This window comes from Notamacropus eugenii, chromosome 7, assembly GCF_028372415.1.
Source record: "Notamacropus eugenii isolate mMacEug1 chromosome 7, mMacEug1.pri_v2, whole genome shotgun sequence".
NCBI classification, from domain to species: Eukaryota; Metazoa; Chordata; class Mammalia; order Diprotodontia; family Macropodidae; genus Notamacropus; species Notamacropus eugenii.
In genome coordinates, this window is record NC_092878.1 from 114,245,362 (window position 1) to 114,265,934 (window position 20,573).

The 20,573-nt window shown below is 34.8% G+C and overlaps 1 protein-coding gene across 2 annotated transcripts in view; it reads left to right on the top strand.

The window, feature by feature from the left end:
* Positions 1 to 20,573, top strand: part of LOC140514133 (bifunctional heparan sulfate N-deacetylase/N-sulfotransferase 4) — a 397,643-nt gene that overhangs the window by 28,921 nt on the left and 348,149 nt on the right. The window contains exons 1-2 of one of the 2 annotated variants that reach the window (XM_072624211.1): positions 9,097 to 10,598; positions 15,298 to 16,529. In XM_072624211.1, coding sequence (XP_072480312.1) covers positions 15,549 to 16,529 — 981 coding nt within the window. In that variant the 5' untranslated portion in view covers positions 9,097 to 10,598; positions 15,298 to 15,548. Of the gene's footprint in view, positions 1 to 9,096; positions 10,599 to 15,297; positions 16,530 to 20,573 lie in introns of those variants that run through there. The other variant, XM_072624210.1, reaches the window with a different exon arrangement.

Below are 20,573 nucleotides of genomic sequence, written 5' to 3' on the forward strand. Positions count from 1 at the left end.
GTAAAAAGGAACTCCTTTCTTCAACTCTGTGAAGTAGAAATCAAGATTATCATGAATTATCATGAGGAAGGGATGAATGCAATGGTTCTGGGTCACTTGAAGGTAAAACCAGTTCAGAAACCGATCTGACTGGGTAGCAGTGAAAAATAAATACAGGCAGATAGATTGGGCACTCAGCTAGGTGATGCAGCAGATAGAACTATGGATGTGGAATAAGGAAGGCTTGAGTGCCAATCTAATTGTGTGGCCTGGGCGAATCATGTAATCTCTATCTCTCCCAGTTTCTTCACCTGTATAATAGGATAATAATAGCATCTTTTTCCCATGGTTGTTGTGAGGTTACAAGGAGATATTTGCAAAGCACTTTAAAATTTCTGGTCACAGCTATCAAATGATTTTGAACTCAGGTTTTTCCTAACTCCATGTCCAGGAGTCTATCTGCTGCATATGTTGCTGCCAATAATAATGAAAATAATAATAATAAACAAGCTATATCTTGAGAAACTAAGGATAGTAGTCTACAATATATTAATCTCAGTTTTAGACTTATGTGTGGCACACAAAGTTAATCTAGAGACATAAGTACGACAGCCTTGTGTAATGTATTCTTAATAAATATGCAACATATTTATATAAAATTAGTTACATTTTATGCCATTTATCATTAAAATGTGTTTTAGTGGGTGAAAAATTGTTTGCATATACATCATTAATATAGTTATATAGAGAGAATTTTATGCATGAATTATGTATTTTGTTAGCTATGTGCTGATATATTTTCCATCTAGTGGTTATATATGCAATGTGTGGAGCGTAGGATATTATTGAATGAGAAAAATATGTTGTATTGATCTTGGATAAAATATGTTAATGATATAATTTCTACTTCTGATCTCTGCAGGAAATCATTCATGACAATGAGCATGGCAAGCACTTTGAGTGAGACTGGCTCTTTCTTTGATTCCTACCTTGATGTTAGCAGTCAGGGGTTATTTCTGAGGTTGCACATGTGAGAGAGATGCCTTATTTGAGCCGATCCTTTGAAGTTACTCTTCTTTTTTCCAAGTCAAGGGTTTTTTGAAGTCAACAAACAAGTGGCCCAGTGGGATCTTTCATTGTCCATGCCTTTCAGTCAGCTGTGACTATAAATGAATGAATCAATCAACAAGACTCTTTTGTGGATTTTCTATTTGTTTGGTATTGTCCTAAGCACTGGGGATGTAAAGAAAGGCCAAAAAAAAAAAAAGATACAAAAGGGTAGATTGAAGATAACCTTAGAGGGGAATCTACTAACAGTTTATGGGGGAACAGAAAAGGCCTGATGTAAGAGGTGGCATTTGAACTGAATCTTGAGGAAAGCTGAGGAAACTAAGAGCCAGAATCACTGGAATGTGATGAGTAAAAGAGAGTGGGAATAGGGCTCACCATTGTAGAATGGGTAGAGGCAGTGGTTTGGGAAAGGACAATTGAGGTACAGGAGTGATTAAATGGTTCAAGACTCTTGACTTCATGGCAGATGGTATTGTGGTTTGTTAGGTATCTGGAGCTCGTCAGGAACAGGAAGTAGGGGAGACCGGTCAGGAGATAGAAAGTCTGAGTTGTCAGAAATTGAAGTGTTGGAGAAAGTTGGGTATGGGCACCAAAGGAAAATGAAGGGTGGTGTCAGAGCCTGAGAGGAATATAGAGGTGATATATGGCAGGAACCTGTTGTCTGTCACATAGCTAGCAGTTTAAAATGCATTACCTGACACAGAGGATATAGACCCACTTTTTTTGAAGGAGGAAAATATAAGTTAAGAACCACAAAAAAGCTTATTTAAATTCTCTAGTAATCAGAAAAACATATTTAAAAAATCAAATTTACACCACGATAACTCAAATAGGCACACACATGCCCACACAAAACTTGAACACAATTGAATTCAGTGTTGATAGGCTTATAGGAATTAACACCTTATTATATTTTTAGAGGAATTACAGATCAGCACAAATGTTTTGGAAAACAATTTTGATATATACAGTGAATGCAAAAGCTGATCACTTCCTTTGAACAAGTTTTCTCTCTTGTTAGATTGTGAGCTCTTTGAGGGCAGGCACTATCTGTTTTCTCTTTTTGCATCCCAATCACTTAGCACAGATCCTGGCTTGGAGAAAATACTATGCAAATAAAGGTCAAGAGAAACACGTTATATTGACTACCTAAAAATTATATTTTTTTTGAAAAGCAACAAATAACTTCAGAGGAAGATAGTGAATAACTGCATTAGGTTTTCAATTTTATGTTTTGTCTTAATAAAATATAAATAGCTTGAATTTGAGTGACATTTGAATACGTATTCCATATTTAATCTGATTCTTTGTTTATTAGTTTTTGTTTGTTTCAAAGAATATGAATAACAGCGTGGCTTAATGAATGGAGAGCCAGATTCATAGTTGAGAAAATCACATGCTGTTGAGGACTGGGAGCATATCAATGCAAGACTCAATTGTTGGAAGTAACTCTCTAAGACCATGAGTCTCAGAGAAGATACAGAAGGAATTTCCTCATCTTGGAGTTCTCTGTAACAATGAAAACATAGGTCTAATCTCTATCCCTTCTTTGAGCATGTTAATTTTTTAAAACTTGCATTTCATTTTCACATATTTTTCAAGGATACCTTCCTTATGTGCATGGAAAGACCATTTTTCCTGAAGATCCTTAAAGACATGACTGTGTTATTTGATAGTTGGTAACATTTTCTCAGTTTCCTTTATTGGATAAAAGTATCGTCTATAATCTTTTCCATTCTTTTGTATTGCACAAGAAAATAGAAATAATAAGATGTAAAAAAGAGACAATTGTTCAGATGGTATATCTGTGTGTGTGTGTGTGTGCGTGTGTGCATATTTAGGGTACATAGATTGATAGGTAGATACACACATATATGTGTATATATAAACACACACATAATAGATGTATGTATATCTATGTGTGTACACATAGATATATATGTGTGTGTGTGTGTGTGTGTATGTATGTATGTATGAGAAAACTCCTGAGGGGGAAAATTTATATTCAGGCTTTATATAATAGGAACTGATATTGTGGCATAATATTTTTCCAAAACATCTTTCTAGATTCAGTATTAATTGAAAATCTTTCACATAGGTGGAAATTTAGTCCTTTGCTCTCCAACTTGTGACCTTGTCTCTCTACAACAAATTTTGTTCTTAATATGTATTGGGGAGAACTTAGCCATTTAGCTGAATTTCAGAGATTTTTCAGTGTTGCAGATACTGGTTCATTTCTATTTGCTTCTTAGGGTATAGGTCTCAATCTAACTGGACCTCTGAGTTATGTTCCAATGCTGAATACCTTCTACTTCTTTTCTTATAAAAAGAAGTTTGGGGCATTCTTTGTGATAAACTAAGTTTTGGGATCATCCTAGGCCAAGCCCTAAGGTGGTCTCATCAGTCCCAGAGTGAGGAGAACATCAAAATTGCAGAGCATCAGACCAGGTGGGTCAAGTATATGCTGAATTTCCAAGAATGGGCGTAAATGCATCAGAGTTGCTTAACTCTATTTCATTCAAGCCCATAATTTTTGATGAAACTGCTCTTATACTAATATTTTCAAACCTAAGTAGAACAATACATTATTTAAAGGACAATAAGTATATGGAGCATGGGAACAAATTCCTAATTTCTCAACATGACCACAACAGCAACATTCTATGAGAACATTCTAGTTGCCAGAATTTAGTGAAATAAAAATGGAAAGCAGAACAAAACACACTTAGCATTTTCCTCTGCCTGTCTCTCTGTTCTCTTCATGAAGTAGATTTCTAGGACAACAAGCACAGGAATTTTGCCATGTGGTTTAATAAAAATGAAGCATTATTCAAAGAAAAAAAATCATGTTATATCGTCTCTTTCAGAAACTGGCCTGGGAAAATTGTAAGAATGCAATATACACATCTCCTAAGAGAAGTTGTTAAAATAAATCACTGGGTTTTTACTCCTCTGGTTACCATGATGCCTTTTGAATGTAGTTGATAGCTTAGAACTGCCAATATAGTCCTGTATTAGGTTACAGTTTATTAGAGTGATATCGATGGTATCATTGTGCTTTGAAATGTCATTTTTTGGAGTTCATGCTTGAAAAAAACCCACCCTTTGCTGCTGAGATGTAGGCATATTAACTATTGAAATATAGACAGAGATGCATCTTGGAAAAATTAGGAAACATTCCAATTGTTTGCAAGAGTAGCTCTGAATCTATGAACGTAAGTTTTAAAGGTATCAGTTTTCTAGAAAAGCAGGATCTCCGTCTTCTTATTCTGGTGCTTAAGAAATACAGCTCTACCGCCATTAAAATGTCCATTTTAATGAGATCTTAGATTTTCAAAATTTACTTTGGATAGTTCCTGTTATGACATGTTGTTGAAAACTTTGTTAGGCAATTCCTTCTAGAAATCTAGGTAGATATTTGTTTTGCAAATTACAGTCTTAGAGAATTACCCAGTAGTGTAAAAAGATTTAAAAACTTGCCCCCTATCTTGTTAACACTACTAATATTTGTCACAGGTAAGGCTGAACCCAGGTCTTCCTGCCTTTGAAGTTGGCCTGTAACCCACAATTTTATGCTCTCTGCAAAGAGACTGAGGGATAGCTGTAACCCAATAGAGGCCTACAATGTGGAAGGAACCAGAAGCTTAAGGATTTCTAAAGGACATACTCAAATGAAAGCAGGTCCATTAATCAGAACACAATAGGAGATAGCATTATATGCTAGACAGAACACAGGATTTGGGACCAGAAGAGTAAGTTTCAGATGCAAGGCATACTACCTATGCGATGTGAATTGAATTTGTCTATTATTTATTTATTTACTTCATTTAATTTTTATAAGTCCATCTTCTCTTTTGAAAGATGAAGAAGTTTCAACAAGATCATTTAAAATGTGAATGATAATAGTATTTATTATTATTATATCATTATTATTTACATGGCACTTTAAGATTGGCAGAACACTTTATATATTTCTTCTGATATTTTACTTTTTTAGAGTGGTTTTCGTATGTTATATGTTATTTAATCTTCATAGTGACCCTGTAATATGTAGCTGCCATTCCCTCTTTTCAAAGATGAGGAAACTGATGCCAAAAGAGTTTTAAGTGACTTGCCCAGGGTCACCCAGATAAATAAATATTTGAGAAAATATTTGAAATCATGTCTATTCTGAATCCAAGTCCAGAGTTCTATTCATTGCACCACTTAGATGTCTTTGCAGCTTTAAATCATTATATAATTTATTCTATGGCTCCTTCTAGCTTCAAATTGCACAATCTTTTCTTTATTCTTCAATTTATTTACTTTTAGTTTTCAACATTCATTTCCACAAGATTTTGAGTTCCAGATTTTCTCCTTGTCTCTTCCCTGCCCTCCACAATATGGCATGCTTTCTGATTACCCTTTCCCCCAGTATATATTCCTTTTATCATTCTCCTCCCTTATCCCTTTCCTCTTTACTTTCTTGAAGGGCAAGATAGATTTCTATACCCCATTGCCTGTATATCTTATTTCCCATTTGCATGGAAAAACAATTTTTAACATTTGTTTTTAAAACTTTGAGCTCCAAATTCTCCCCCTTTCCTCCTTCCCAGTCACCCTTATTGAAAAGACAAGCCATTCAGTATAGGTCATACATATGCAGTTATGCAAAACACTTCATTACAGTCATGTTGTGAAAGACTAACTCTATTTCCCTGTTTCCTATCCCACCTCTCACTTATTCTATTTTCAACTTTGGCCCTGTCCCTTTTCTAAAGTCTTTACTTCTGACTAGCCCCATTCCTCAATCTGCCTTCCCTTCTATCATATGCCCCGTTTATCATCTGCCCCCTTTCTTTCCAGTATGGTAAGATACCCAATTGAGTGTGTACGTTATTCTCTCCTTAAGAAAAAACTGATGAGAGTAATGTTTACTCATTCCTTCTCACTACCTCCCTCTTCCCCTCCATTGTGAAACCTTTTTCTTGCCTCTTTTATATTAGATAATTTACCCCATTCTATCTCTCCCTTTCTCCTTCTCCCAATATATTCCTCTTTCACCACTTAATTTTATTTTGTAGACATCATCTATTCATTTTCAACTCATTCTGTGCTCTCCATCTGTTTACTATGTATCTGTGTATCTATCTATCTATCTATCTATCTATCTATCTATCTATCTATCTATCTATCTGTCTGTCTATCTATCTATCTATATTTCCTCCAACTATCCTAATACTAAGCAAGGTCTCATGAGTTACAAATATCATCACTCCATGTAGGAATGTAAACATTTCAACTTTAATGATTTAATGAGTCCCTTATGATTTCTCTTTTCTGTATACCTTTCTATGCTTCTCTTGATTCTTGTATCTGAAAGTCAAATTTTCTATTCAGCTGTGGTCTTTCATCAAGAATGTTTAGAAGTCCTCTATTTCAGTGAAATTCCATTTTTTTCCCCTGAAGTATTAAACTCAGTTTTACTGGGTAGGTAATTCTTGGTTTTCATCCTAGCTCCTTTGACCTCTGGAAAATCATATTTCAAACCCTTCAATCACTTAATGTAGAACCTGCTAGATCTTGTATTATCCTGATTGTATTTCCACAGTACTTGAATTGTTCCTTTCTAGACACTTGCAATATTTTTCTCCTTGACCTTGGAACTCTGGAATTTTGCTGCAATATTCCTAGGAGTTTTACATTTGGGATCTCTTTCAATTTCTATTTTACCTCTGGTTCTAGAATATCAGGGCAATTTTCCTTGACAATATTTTGAAAGATGATGTCTAGGCTTTTTTTTTTTTATCATGACTTTCAGATAGTCCAATAATTTTTAAATTATTTCTCCTGGACTTATTTTCGAGGTCAGTGGTTTTTCCAATGATATATTTCACATTGTCTTCTATTTTTTTCATTCTTTTGGTCTATTTGCTCCATTCTAATTTTGAAGGAATTATTTTCTTTAGTGAGCTTTTGGACCCCCTTTTTCATTTGGGTTAGTCTATTTTAAAGGTGTTATTTTCTTCTATATTTTAGGGTCTCCTTTCTCAAACTGTTTACTTGTTTTTCATGATTTTCTTTCATCACTCTCATTTTTCTTTTCAATTTTTCTTCTACTTCTCTTATTTTATTTTCAAAATCCTTTTTTAGCTCTTCCATGGTCTGTGACCAATTCATATTTTTCTTGGGGCTTTTGATGTAGGTGCTTGCTTTGACTTTGCTGTCTTCTTCTGGTTGTATGTTGTGATCTTCTTTGTCATCAAAGTAAGGTCCTATAGTCTCAGATCTTTGACACATTTTGGTCATATTCCCAACCAGATACAGATGTCCTTGTCAAGGTAGGACTCTGCTTCCAATGGAGGTGGGGGTTGGGTGGGTGTACTGTCCCAGGCTTCAATGGTTTTATATCAGTTACTTGATCTCCCACCTGGGCTCAAAGCCCCAGGAGCAGACACTGCTGCCACTGCCACTGCTGTCACCACAGCCAGCCTGGGACTGAGGCTAAATTGCAGCCCGGCCAGGTCCCACAGAATTTTCCCACTGATCTTCTATGTTGTCTTTGGCATTTGTGGGTTGAGAAGTCTAGGAACTGACACAGCTGCCAGTGATTCAGTCCTCTGAGGTCAACTCTAACCTTCTGTACTAGCACAACCCATGCCAGACTGCCACTCCACTCTGCTCCCAGACCAGTATGATAGACACCACTTGTCAACCTATCAAGCTGTCTTGGGCTGGAGATTTTTTTCACTCCATCATTTTGTGGGTTGTGCACCTCTAGAATTTGTTTAATCATTTTTTATAGATATTTATAAGGGTTGGGGCAGGGAGCTGAAGGAAATCCCTGCTTTTACTCCACATCTTGGCTTCACTCCCAAATTCTATAACCTTGACAGTTTCATAAAATACCCTACTTATATATAGCTCCTCATTCAATTAGACTTTTTTTGATGTTTATTGACACTAAAATTATGTTGAATTTGTTCAGGATGCCCTTCATAGAAGAATAGTTGGTTAATTTCTTCCTTGAGATTATGTAATTTAGCTAGATAGTGGTAAAACAATGTTTACATAACCAGATGGTAAATCCAGATGAAATTTAAAAATCATATACTAAATGGGAAAAGAATCACTGAATAATACTTCATGTGAGCGTTTAGGTGGCATAGTGGGCAAAGCACTGGACCTGAAGTCAAGAAGATCTAACTTCAAAACTGATTTCAGACATTAACTAGCTGTGTGACCCTGGTCAGGCATCTTAACTTCTGTGTGCCTCAATTTCCTCAACTGTAAAATGGGAATATAGTAGTACTTACCTCCCAGGATTGTGGTGATGGTCACATGAAATAATATTTGTAAAACATTTAGCACAATGTCCGATACATAGTAGGTGCTTGATAAATGCTTGTTCCTTCCTTCCTTTTTTCCAAATATGTTGGCAGGATAAGAAACAATGTATGAAAATCATTTTGCAAACATTAAAATGCCATATAAATGCTATCTATTAGCATTATATTAAAAGACTGAGGATTTTCATGTATTTCAAGTTCAATATAAGTCAACAGTATGAGAAAATAGACAAGAGGACTAGTGCAGTCTTATGGTGCACTGAGAGCTATAGTTTTCATGATTAGGAAGTCTTAGCTCTACTCTCCCAGTCTTGTTCAGAAGACATCAGGAGTATCATGTTTAATTGGGTGAGAGAGAGCACTGATGTGCTGAAACATAACCAAAGGAAGGTAATCAGGATGATGAAGGTTGTCAAGGACATTCCATGTATGGAGGAACTGGTGAGTATGAAAAAGAGAAAAGTAGGTGCATTCATGTATTTGAGGGACCACTGTGTGGAAGAGAGACTGATTTGCTCTGTTTAATTCCCAAAGACAGGACCAAGAGTAATGTGTGGAAACATCAAAGAGGTTAATCTAGACTTGGGTGTTGGGAACACTTTTCCAAGAATGATTGCTTTAGCCATTCAAAGTAAACTGACACAATATGCTCCCCATCATCCAAGTATGTAGAACTAGGACACTATTGTTATTTGTCTCATATGTTATAAAGTTAAATCTTTTTTTCATTTACATATGGGACTAGATGTCTCCTTGTGTTCCCTTGGAATTTCTGTGATTTTTTTTTATAGAAACTCATCTTGTAAAATAAGCTATGTTAACATTTTTTACTTATCCATAAATATGTATAAATTTTAAAATGCAGCTAAAATGGCAATGTAGAAAAGAAGAAAAAGTACATTAAAATTCTTTCTCTCTTCATACCCAACTATTTTCAGACTTCACTAACTTAAATTTCATAGATCCTAGAAAATTAAAATACAGTCACTTTTATAATACCAAATGACAAAATGATCTCCACAACATTTTACAGATGTCTCTTCCCTAGCATAGACTTTGAAGTCAGAGAAATGTTTGTTTTGTTTGTGAATTAAAAATAGAATTAATTTTTTTTTAAAAAAAGAAGCCAGAGTATAAATGGAGTGAAAATGATTACTTTAGATATCAAAATTCTCAATCGGTCCAAGTACTACACTTTGAAACATAAATGTTTTAACTCTTGACCATTCTTATCAGATTCTATGCTGGAGCAAATAATCAGAATGGTTTCCATCTTTGCCTTCCTAATTCTGAGACATACACCATTGAGATGAATACTTGTTAAATCTATAAGAGAAGAACAAAGTTCACAGGTCCATAGATGTAGAACTAGAAAGCACTTTGGAGGACATGGAGTCCAATCTCATCATTTTACAAAGGAGAAAACTGAGGGACAGAAAAACTAAGTAACTTGAACATGGTCACACAGCCAGAAGGTGTGTCAGATGGGATTTGAATTCAAACTGAAAGCCTACGACTCTGTCTTTATGCCAAGCTGATTTTCATGAAAGATGTTATGTGAGGTCTCAAAGGGAAGAGGTTATTGATGATTGGTAGTTAGGAAGGTAGCAAGGAAGACTTTTTGAAGAATGTAACATCTGAGTAAAGACTTAAATAGGGGAAAGACCTTATAGCAGATGTGAAATAGGAGAGAAAGGGGCGTACAGGAATGAGAAGAGAAAGGCAGAATCAGAAAAACCCAGGACTTATAAGGAGAACTGTGAGTAGTCTAGTTTGGGGACTCAGTATTATGACCAGATCTGGAAATGTAGTATATTATTCTAATGTGGAGGACCTTGAATGTCATACAAACAAAATGAACCTTACTTGGTAGGAAAAAGAGTACTAGTGATGATTTTTTGAGCAAAGGAGTAACATGACCCTATTTAATTTAATCAACAGAAAGATTTGGAGGAGAGAGATTATGTGGGCAAGGCTCAATTAACTAATTAGGAGAAAAACAATAACTAGTTACCAAATGGTATTTTTTTTCTTGTCAACTTTCTGTGCCCACAGATCTGCTCATTATCCCTCCCATGCAAGGCATTTATTCCTATCTTTGCAATTTAGAAGTGGTAGAGACCATCAAGTCAAATCCGTTCACTTTACTGATGAGAAAACTAAGGCATGGAGAGGTTGTGACTTGCCCTCAGTCGCACAGTGAGGTAGGAAGTTTCTGAGGTAAGATTCAAACCCAGATTTTTCTGATTCCAAATCCAGTTCCCCACCCACTATACCAGTGTCCTCTGTGCCCCAGTCAAAGTAGACAATCCTTTGTTCTTCACATTAAGTTGTGCTCTCATAATGCTGTACCTTTGCTTATGCCTGTTCCATGTACCTAGAATGGTTTTCTCTTTCTCACAGTCAAATTTCTATTCATCATTTAAATCCTAATTCAAAGGTCGATTTTTCCAGGAAGCCTTCCCTGATTTCCCTCCCTAACCCATATCACCAATAACTTTCTTCCTCAGAGTTCACATAGAACTAATTTGCACAGTATTGTGTATTATAATTGCCAGTGTTGGTTTATTTACATTTTACTAGTCTATTAGATCACATAAAGCAGGATGACTTTATGATTTAATGAGTCTTTCTTTCACAAAATGTTACCCTATGATCTGTTTGCAGGAAGTGTTTAATAAGTGATTATTGTTGTCTACATACACAAATACAACAGTCATGAAAATGTAAATCCTTTACACTTAGAAATTTAATTATATTAATACCCAGTAAATGTCACATTAAATACTTATTGTGTTTGTAACAATGGCAAACCCTAGTCCTATGGGCATTTTGTTCCCATTTTTACCATTACATAGTAAGATGTGCTTCTTAAAGTTGTAAAAAAAACCTATCTTTTATACTGATATGAAAATAGAATTATTTTTTTTGTTTTAGAATTGATATGGCTTAGAAAATAAATGTTATTCTTATCTCCCCTCTTCTCTTTCCATAATTTACAAATTTCTTGCTCAATTTCATTATTGACATAATAGACTATTATACCATATTCAAAATGAAAAGAGGAAAAATTTGGTGACATTCAAAATACTATAGCTTGTGAACTGTCTCTTTGTAATGATAATCTTCCATTATGGTTATGAATTTTTAAAAACAAATTCATACAGTCATTGGAAGCTATCCCCAGTGTCTATAACAGAGAGGTGGGAGAGTATATCTGCAAAATTCAGAGCTCTTTTTAAGATTCATGCATTCACTGTTTTATATCAAGCCAATAGCTTTTATTGCCACAGTTAATTTATCCTCAATAAAATTCAATTTATCCTCTTAAGGAAAAAGACTTGTGAAACACTCAAGAAAGAGGTTTTTTGAAAGCAAGAGTTCTCTCACAGAATGATATTTGATAATAGAAATGAGAGGGAATCCCAAACACACAGGTTGAATTTTGTACATGAGGAATTTCAGATTCAGGAAGAAGAGGATGCATTTTTTTTTTCATGGGGTGGCTTTTTTTTCAATGTGTATCTTTAAATAAAATATTGATGCCTTTTATTTTTCTGTCATATTACTTTTCAAACATGCCTTTAAATTCCCCATTCCAGTGAGCTTTGTTTTTTAAGAAAAAAAAACAGTTAAGCAAAAGCAGCTGATCCACTATTTGTGTCTTTTATATTTTATATTATCTATGTATTATTTTGTATCTTTTAGCATGTACACACATAACACACTGTACTTACCTACCTCTACAATAAAAGAAGATAACTGCATTTCTTCATCTCTTCTCTGGGGCCAATATTAGTGAAACTTTCAGATTCTAAATTAGTCCAATATGGATAACAGACTAAAAGTCTATTATTTGGGTTCTCAAGAATTAAATTAAGGATATAGGGTAGTTGTAATATTTACTCTAGAGTCTGAAACAATTGTGTTAAGCTCAGATAGAAACAATCTCTGAAGGTTGCATATTGACTTAAAAAACCACAAATTAACATCATATTTGTTATATTGTATTTTTATTTATTTACTTTATTTATTTACTAAGCATTTCCCAGTTGCATTTTAATTTGGTTCAGGTCCACTCAGGAGTACTGAAGGGTCCCGGTGTGTTCAACACCTGTGGTCTGAGGGATATTGTAAATATATTTTAAACAAAAATATTTTATCAGCCTAATACATTTGCAGTTTGTTCCTTTAAATGTCATGGTAAACTTTGTATTTCACAATATGTATAAGGGAGATGAAATTTAAATGGTTATTTTACATTACTAATTTATCTTTTTTATTATGCAAAGTAAAAAATTAACATGCGATTACCCATGTTGACTTATAAATGATGTAAGACGAGTTAATGGTATTCAAGCTCTCTAGAAAAATCTGATTGGTCTAAGTAATTTGCCTACATATTTCTGTTTATTTATTCCTCTTCCAGCTTCTCTCATAACTTTTAATTATCACCAAGGATAATTAGTACCGTCAAAATAATTAATCTATAAAATAGCTTTCAACTCATGATCATATTTACCTTCCAGAATTAAGTAAGCCTATAAATCCATGCCACATGTACAATCTTTGCACTATTTGGTAAACGCCAGTAAATTCTAGTAAAGGAAATATGAGAGTTTGATAATGCTTTCAATTTCCTCATTAGGGAAAAGCTGAAAAAAGTGACTGCTTCACCTTCAGCATTTTAATTGAATCTTTCATTAAATGATATACAACTAGTGCATTTCATTTAAAAAAAAAAGCATAGATATATTGTACTTACTGAAAGTATGAGAGTGTTAGAATTTTGGCTCCACACTGCTTTCTTCTTATCTTTGAAAAAAAGACAGTAATATCATAAAAATATGTATTTATTCCTTTAAGATTTCTAAAGCTCTTTACATATGCTAACTAACTTGATCCTCACAAAATCTTTGTGAAGTAGGTGCTTCAGAGAAGTTAGGGTCACATAGCTAGTATTTGTCTAAGGCAGGATATGAATTCAGGTCTTCCTAACTGTATTCATTATGCCACCACCTAGCTGCCATAAGATGAATGGGCACATCACATGAAAGAATTTTCCAAATCATTAAGAACAGAAATACAAATTTAGACAACATTGAAGTCTTACTTCTTACCTTGCAAAATGATAAAGATGAAAAAAGATGGGAGTAGTCACTGTTGTGGTGGGGTTGTGGAAAGATTGGCTCAGTAGTGCATTATAGGTGGAATTGTGTGCACAGCCATTTTGGAAAGCAATTTAGAATTATGCAAATAAAATGAATAAATGTTCATGCTCTTTGATCCAGTGATTCCATTACTAGGCTTATTTTCCCAGGAGGCCATTTATAAGAAAAAAGTCCTTACATACTCCAAAATATTTATAGTAGTATTTTTTGTGATAATAAAGAATTGGAAACAAAATAAATGGCCACAGTTGTATAGCAAGAAAGGACAAATCATCACCACAGAGAATATCAAAAGATGTGCATGAACTGTTGCAGAATGAAGTGAGCAGAACCAACAAAACAGTATATACTGTGATTATAACAAGGTCCATGAAAATAACACATGCAATATTAAAAGTAAAGATTGCAAAATTACAAAAATCAGGCATGGCTTGAAAGTAGAGGTATGAGAAGACCCTCCTACTCCTCCACCCCTTTACAGAGATGGGAGGTACACAAGTGCTACACATTGCACATGGTTTCAGACATTTTCAACGTATCATTAACATAATTATTTTTGTGTCTTCTATTTCAGACTTTGCCTTCTAAATATTATTTGCTAGCTGGGGTAATTCTCTAGGAGGAAGAGGGAGAGAGGACCTGACAGAAACCGATCACATAAAAAACAAAATTGATAAATTAAAACATTTCTTTTACAAAAAAGTGAAGAGAAGTGCAAAATAAATGGCTTTAAAATTAATAGAAAACTAGATTTTCTCTTTTAAATTGGAAATGCAAGTTTAGAAATATGTGCTTTGACAATTAAGTCCACATGTTGTCTTCCATCTGGCCACTCTGCGTCAGATGGATTCTATAATGTTTTCAATGGGGATTGTTTCCCCCCCAAAGTCCTTCTAGGTAATGGCCTCAAAATATTCTTAGCCTTATTATACATAGAAAAGGGAATATCCATCCCATTGCTTTTTTTTTTTAACTGCATAAGGAAGATAAGCTTTCTCAGGCTTCAGGAGGAAAAAAAAACTATAAAGAGAGGAGGATTGTCCCTTGTTAGAACTCATGAGAAATTTCTCTAATTTTTGCTTTCAAGATGCATAAAACATATTTGCAATTCATTTGCTAATTCTTTTTTTTCCCAATGCCATAAAATTAAGTTTGTTGCAGTTCTTATTTTCTATCAAAGCTTGTTTCACATATTTCTTATTTTTCAGTGTTTATCATTTCACTGGAATAAAGACTTTTGAGAGATGATTTTAGTTGACAGTGTTTTCCTACCTCTATAGAATTTTTGAAAATTAAATCCTATCTAAGACATCCATTAGTGGTGTGCTGCTGTAAGTAGTAAATCATGTTAGTTTTGTAGAACCATAAATGTCAGGTTATTTCTTAGCACACAGGCAAAATATTTGGTATGTGTTTAGATGTATCTCTGTGACTTAGTGGATAGAACATTCGATGTGGAGTCAAGAAACTCTGAGTTCAAATATGACGTCTAGTTCTGTGACATTCAGTAAATCATCTGTGTACCTCAGTTTTCTCATCTGTAAAATGCCGATAATAATAGTATCTACCTCCCCAAGGCTGTTGTGAGGATAAAACAAAATAATATTTGTAAAACACATTTCAGATTAAAGTATTATAAATGCTAGCTATAGCTCCTGTTGTCATGCACCCGTACATCTTTATGCACATAGAACAAACAAATATATATGTATATGTATTTTTATTTACTAGCTTTTTCTTTCTTGTAGATAATGTATAGAGACTTCTACATCAGTCCTTGTTCCTGGCTGTATACAAAGAAGTTTATTTCAAATCTGTGTCTCAAGGTCTGTGGACTTCCAGTTTTAGCTGTTTTGTGACTCTATATATTTTTCTTACATGCCTTGAAATGGTCACATGAACTCCAGAGGAGTGGTATTTGCACCATATCAACTTCTATTCACTATGGCACTTTAGGAGATAATATTCAAAAGCATTTTTATTTTTTTTAATTTAAAAAATGAATCTTATTGTGAAGTTTCGAAGAAGCTTTCGAACACTTGTTCTTCTCTTAGCCACCTTCTGCTTGGCAAGCATTGTCATTTCTGCTTATTTTCTTTACACGGGCTACAAACAAGAGGTGACACTTATTGAAACCACTGCTGGGGCAGAATGTGCTGACCTCAAACTTCTACCCTACCGGTCAATGGAGTTGAAGACAGTCAAACCTATTGATACATCAAAGACAGATCCCACAGTTCTCTTGTTTGTGGAGAGCCAATACTCTCAGCTTGGTCAAGATATCATAGCCATCTTGGAGTCCAGCCGATTTCAGTATCACATGGTCATTGCTCCAGGCAAAGGAGACATCCCTCCTCTTACTGACAATGGCAAAGGGAAATATACTTTGGTTATCTATGAAAATGTTTTGAAGTATGTTACCATGGACTCATGGAATCGAGAGCTTTTGGAAAAATACTGTGTGGAGTACAGTGTTAGCATAATTGGTTTTCATAAAGCCAATGAGAATAGCTTACCAAGTACAAAATTAAAAGGTTTCCCCCTGAACCTTTATAATAACATAGCCCTAAAAGATTGCTTTGTAAACCCTCAATCTCCTTTGTTGCATATTACCAAAGCTCCAAGAGTTGAGAAAGGCCCACTGCCTGGTGAAGACTGGACTATTTTCCAATTCAATCATTCAACCTACCAACCTGTTCTCTTAACGGAATTACAGACTTCAGAGTCCCTTGAAGTTCCCTTGTCTAACACCAATCTGTATGCTACAGTGATTCAGGATTTGGGGCTTCATGATGGAATTCAGCGTGTCCTTTTTGGAAACAACCTGAACTTTTGGCTGCACAAGCTCATTTTCATAGATGCCATCTCTTTCCTGTCAGGGAAGAAGCTCACATTGTCATTGGACAGGTATATCCTCGTGGACATTGATGACATCTTTGTTGGCAAGGAAGGAACAAGGATGAATGTCAAGGATGTAAAGGTAAGGAAAACTCATAGAAAGAGCTTTTTTTGTTTGGTTGTTTCACCAGTATAAAAATACTAATGAGAGATAATTTGGAGTTAGTCACTACTAGAAAGAAAAAAAAAACTCATGAAATGATTAGATTGGAAGGATATCAATATGTTAAGTTTTGATCTTGTACCAAATATAACTTCTCCTCATAGATGCTTTCCTATATGGATTTATGGAGAGAGGTAAATGTACCAACCACACACAGATCCCTAAACCTTCTGTCCTTCCTCTTTTTTTCAGGGAGCATTGTTAGGACCTTCCAAATCTTGCCTTATTTTTATAACCATGTTATATAGTTTGGAATGATATACTGAATGCATTCAAAGGGTTTTAGCAATCAGCTGTCCTGTTTTGCTTTGTTTTTCTGAACCCAGCTGAGATTGACAGAAAACAAGGCAGTGACTCACCCTATCCCTCCGCCCAAAATGTTTCAGAACATCAAATACACAGACTGTCTTGCTTCATTTACTCATTGAATAAGATTACTAAGGACCTCTTCTGTGTAGAAAATTACTCTAGGCACTGAGGGAGGTCTAAGGCATGATATTTTTCTTTGACTATTTTCAAAACCAAGAGAGATGATAAGCTATATTAATGAGTAAGTACAGTATATCTAATAATATCACAGTTTCATAAGACGTTCCAGAAAAGTCCTTGAAGATTGGATGGGAAGAGGGGAATCACCACTGGTTCACCAACTGCAAAGGGAAATGTACTTTTGTTATCAATGCAAGTGTTTGGAAGTATGTTAACATGGACTCATGGAATCAAAATCTTTTAGGAGAGAGCTACGTGGAAGATAGTTTTAGCGTAACCGGTTCTCTAAAGTTAATGAAAATAGTTTATCAAGTACAAAATTAAAAGACTTTCCCCTGAACTATTAGAACAGCATAGCCCTAAGATACTCTTTGTAAACCCTTGGTCTCCACTGTTGCATGTTGTCAATGTACCCTTATCCTACTTGGAAATCAAAAGAGGAATTCATGATTGAAGCTTGTTCCTGAATGATTTCAATGGTCAGGATTGTGAGAAGAGACCATTCAAGGCATAGGGAATGATGTGTGCAAAAGGAAAAGAGGCAAGAAAGGATGTGTCAGGTTCAAGCGGCAGAAAATAGACCCATTTCAGTGGAGCCGAGTCAAACTGTGGAAGAGAAATAGAGCTATGTGGAGAAACACATGTGATGTGCTTATAGGTTTGTATATTATTCTTAACAAGAAGATTTAATAGCATGCATAGAATTGGAAAATACATTCTAGCCTTAAGAAAGACAGCAAACTTATAGATGAGTCAACATTACAGCGTACTTTTTGGTAAAGTCAATGTTCTTTGAGAAGGTGGAATCAAGGAAGAGGGTATGTGTATGTCACACAATATCATTGTGGTGAATTCATGATAGACCCTTTCATAGTCCAAGCTCTTCAAGTGCATGTTGTCTTTCTATGTAAGCTGAAAGATTCTTTCTTTAGGGCAGGGCATCCTCATATATGCCATTGTATCTCCATGCACACCTTTACGTGACATTCCATATATGCTCTGAATAGTGTTGCGTACTAAGGGACCTTGTTTACCCTGGTCACTGTAATTCTGTTAATGTGACCTAAGATCCCATTAGATTTTCTAGCTGCCACTGCATCTCTGTTGCCTCATGTCAATTCGGTGGCCATTTTTCTTCTGAAGAATGTCTGCCTTATCTTTTACTCAAACTTTTTTATCTTTTCAACCCAAATCCAAAAGTTTGCATTTATCCCTATTGAATCATGTAAGAGGGATTTAGGGACATATTCAAACTTAGAAATGACTTGGCAGAGTAAAAGAATTGATGGAATGTGAGTTATTTGCTTCAAAGCAAGATTTCAAAATATCTTTAAAAGTCCCTAAAAGACTCTATAACCTAGTTTGAAACTCATTGTAACAATTCAAAATGTTCTTTTATATCTCTAAATAGAATATTTCTATGGACAATTTAAATGCTTCCTTTCTTATCTACTCTAAGTGGAACAAAAAATAGTTTCTGTTACCATTATTTCTCTTTGCTTTATTATTATTATTTTTAAATTTATTTATTTATTTTTAGTTTTAAACATTCATTTCCACAGGATTTTGAGTTCCAAATTTTCTCCCCATGTCTTCCTTCCCCCATCCCAAGACACTATGCACTCTGATTACTCTTTCCCCAAATCTTCCCTTCTTCTATCATGCTCCTCCCTTCCCTTTCCCCATATTCTCTCTTTTCTGGTAGGGTAAGAGAGATTCTACATCCATTACCTGAATTTCTTATTTTCCAGTTGCATGCAAAACCAGTTCTCAACATTCCTTCCCAAAACTTTGAGTTCCAACTCTCTCCCTTCCTCCCTCTCCGCCCATCCCCACTGAGAATGCAAGCAATTCAATATAGGTTATACGTGTAAAGTTACGCAAAAGACTTCCATAATAGTCATGTTGTGAAAAACTAACTATATTTCCCTCCATCCTATTCTGCCCTCCATTTATTCTATTCTCTCTTTTAATCTGGTCCCTCTCCAAAAGTGTTTACTTCTAATTACTCCCTCCTCCCATTTTCCCTCCCTTCTATAATCCCCCGCACACCCCACTTATCCCCTTCTCCTCTACTTTCCCGTAGTGTAAGATAGATTTTAATACCAAATTGAGTATTCCTTGCTTGTTTTTTTTAATGAGATGGGGAGAGGGTCTGGACTTGTCATTTTATCACTGTAAGCAACTCCCAGTGAGGAAATTTCATCCTTCAATGCAAATCAGCACTATTCTAAAACTAACATTCCAAGAGAAGTTCCTGGAACAATGAAGACTGGGTAATTTGGCAAAGGTAATACAGACAGCATATGTCAGAGATGTCACGTGAGCCTAAGTTATTGACTTGGTGGCTGGACTTACTGTTCATTATGCCCTCTTCCTACCATATGGGTATGGGCCCTTTAATATGACATCTTAGTTACCAATGAACATTTAAATTATATGATGTCACCCATCTTATAATAACAAAATGCCTTGGAGTGAAAAAAAACTCATCTGATTGAAAAAACAATTATTAGATGTGCAGTGTTTTTACAAGTTACTGGGCTATGCATTAAGGGTAATTATATATGATATACATACAAAATAAATATATAAGTACAGTATATATAATATTTAATTATATTATATATTATATAAAACAGGTATTATCATAAAGGAGCTTACAGTTTGGTTGCTTTAGAACATTTGGTACTTTTGGTGCTCTATGGTTGCTTCCAAGACAGTAATGTTTTTTATACTTACTTAATGCTCTACCATCCTCTGTGATTCTTCTTCAGGTTGTCCCATATAACCCCTGTAAAGAATCTAACTAATAGCTTAGAGGCTTTTCTCTGATTCATTTACTGATTCAGGGGTGCAAGCATACTTCTTTCATACTTGCTGCTTACTTCTTCACATTCTTTTATGGTCATCAATATTAGCAATCATGTATAATATTATTTCTTTTGTCCAAGTTGTCCTTAGTAAAATCATTATAGTGAGCTTAAACTCATTACTCATCTTTCTGTTGCCTTTTGCATGATTTGCAATATTAACTTTTCAAGGATGATGACATACCATCATTCACAGCCCCATAGCATTACCAGTAAAATATTGTGTCAAAGAGATAGGTTTTGATGACTGTAAAGAACATGAGATCACTACCTGACTACACAATTTTGCATATGCCATCCACTATCCTTGTTCCAATGAATTTTGAACAAATTCATTACCCTTCAGTCATATATAAGTAGTAGAAAAATGCACAAGTCTTCAAACATAAGAAAAATAATGTCTTTATCCTTGAGTTAATTTCTTAAAGTGTACCTGATTCTCAATTATACATATAAAGTAGACATTAGCAGAAGCAGCATTCAACCCACAAACTCTTTATCTTTTTGCAAATAGACCAGATAAAAGCCTACTTTATATTTAAATTTTTATTTCTTTTTCTAGACTTATTCATAGGTACATAAGGTTGGAGGTGAGAAGGAC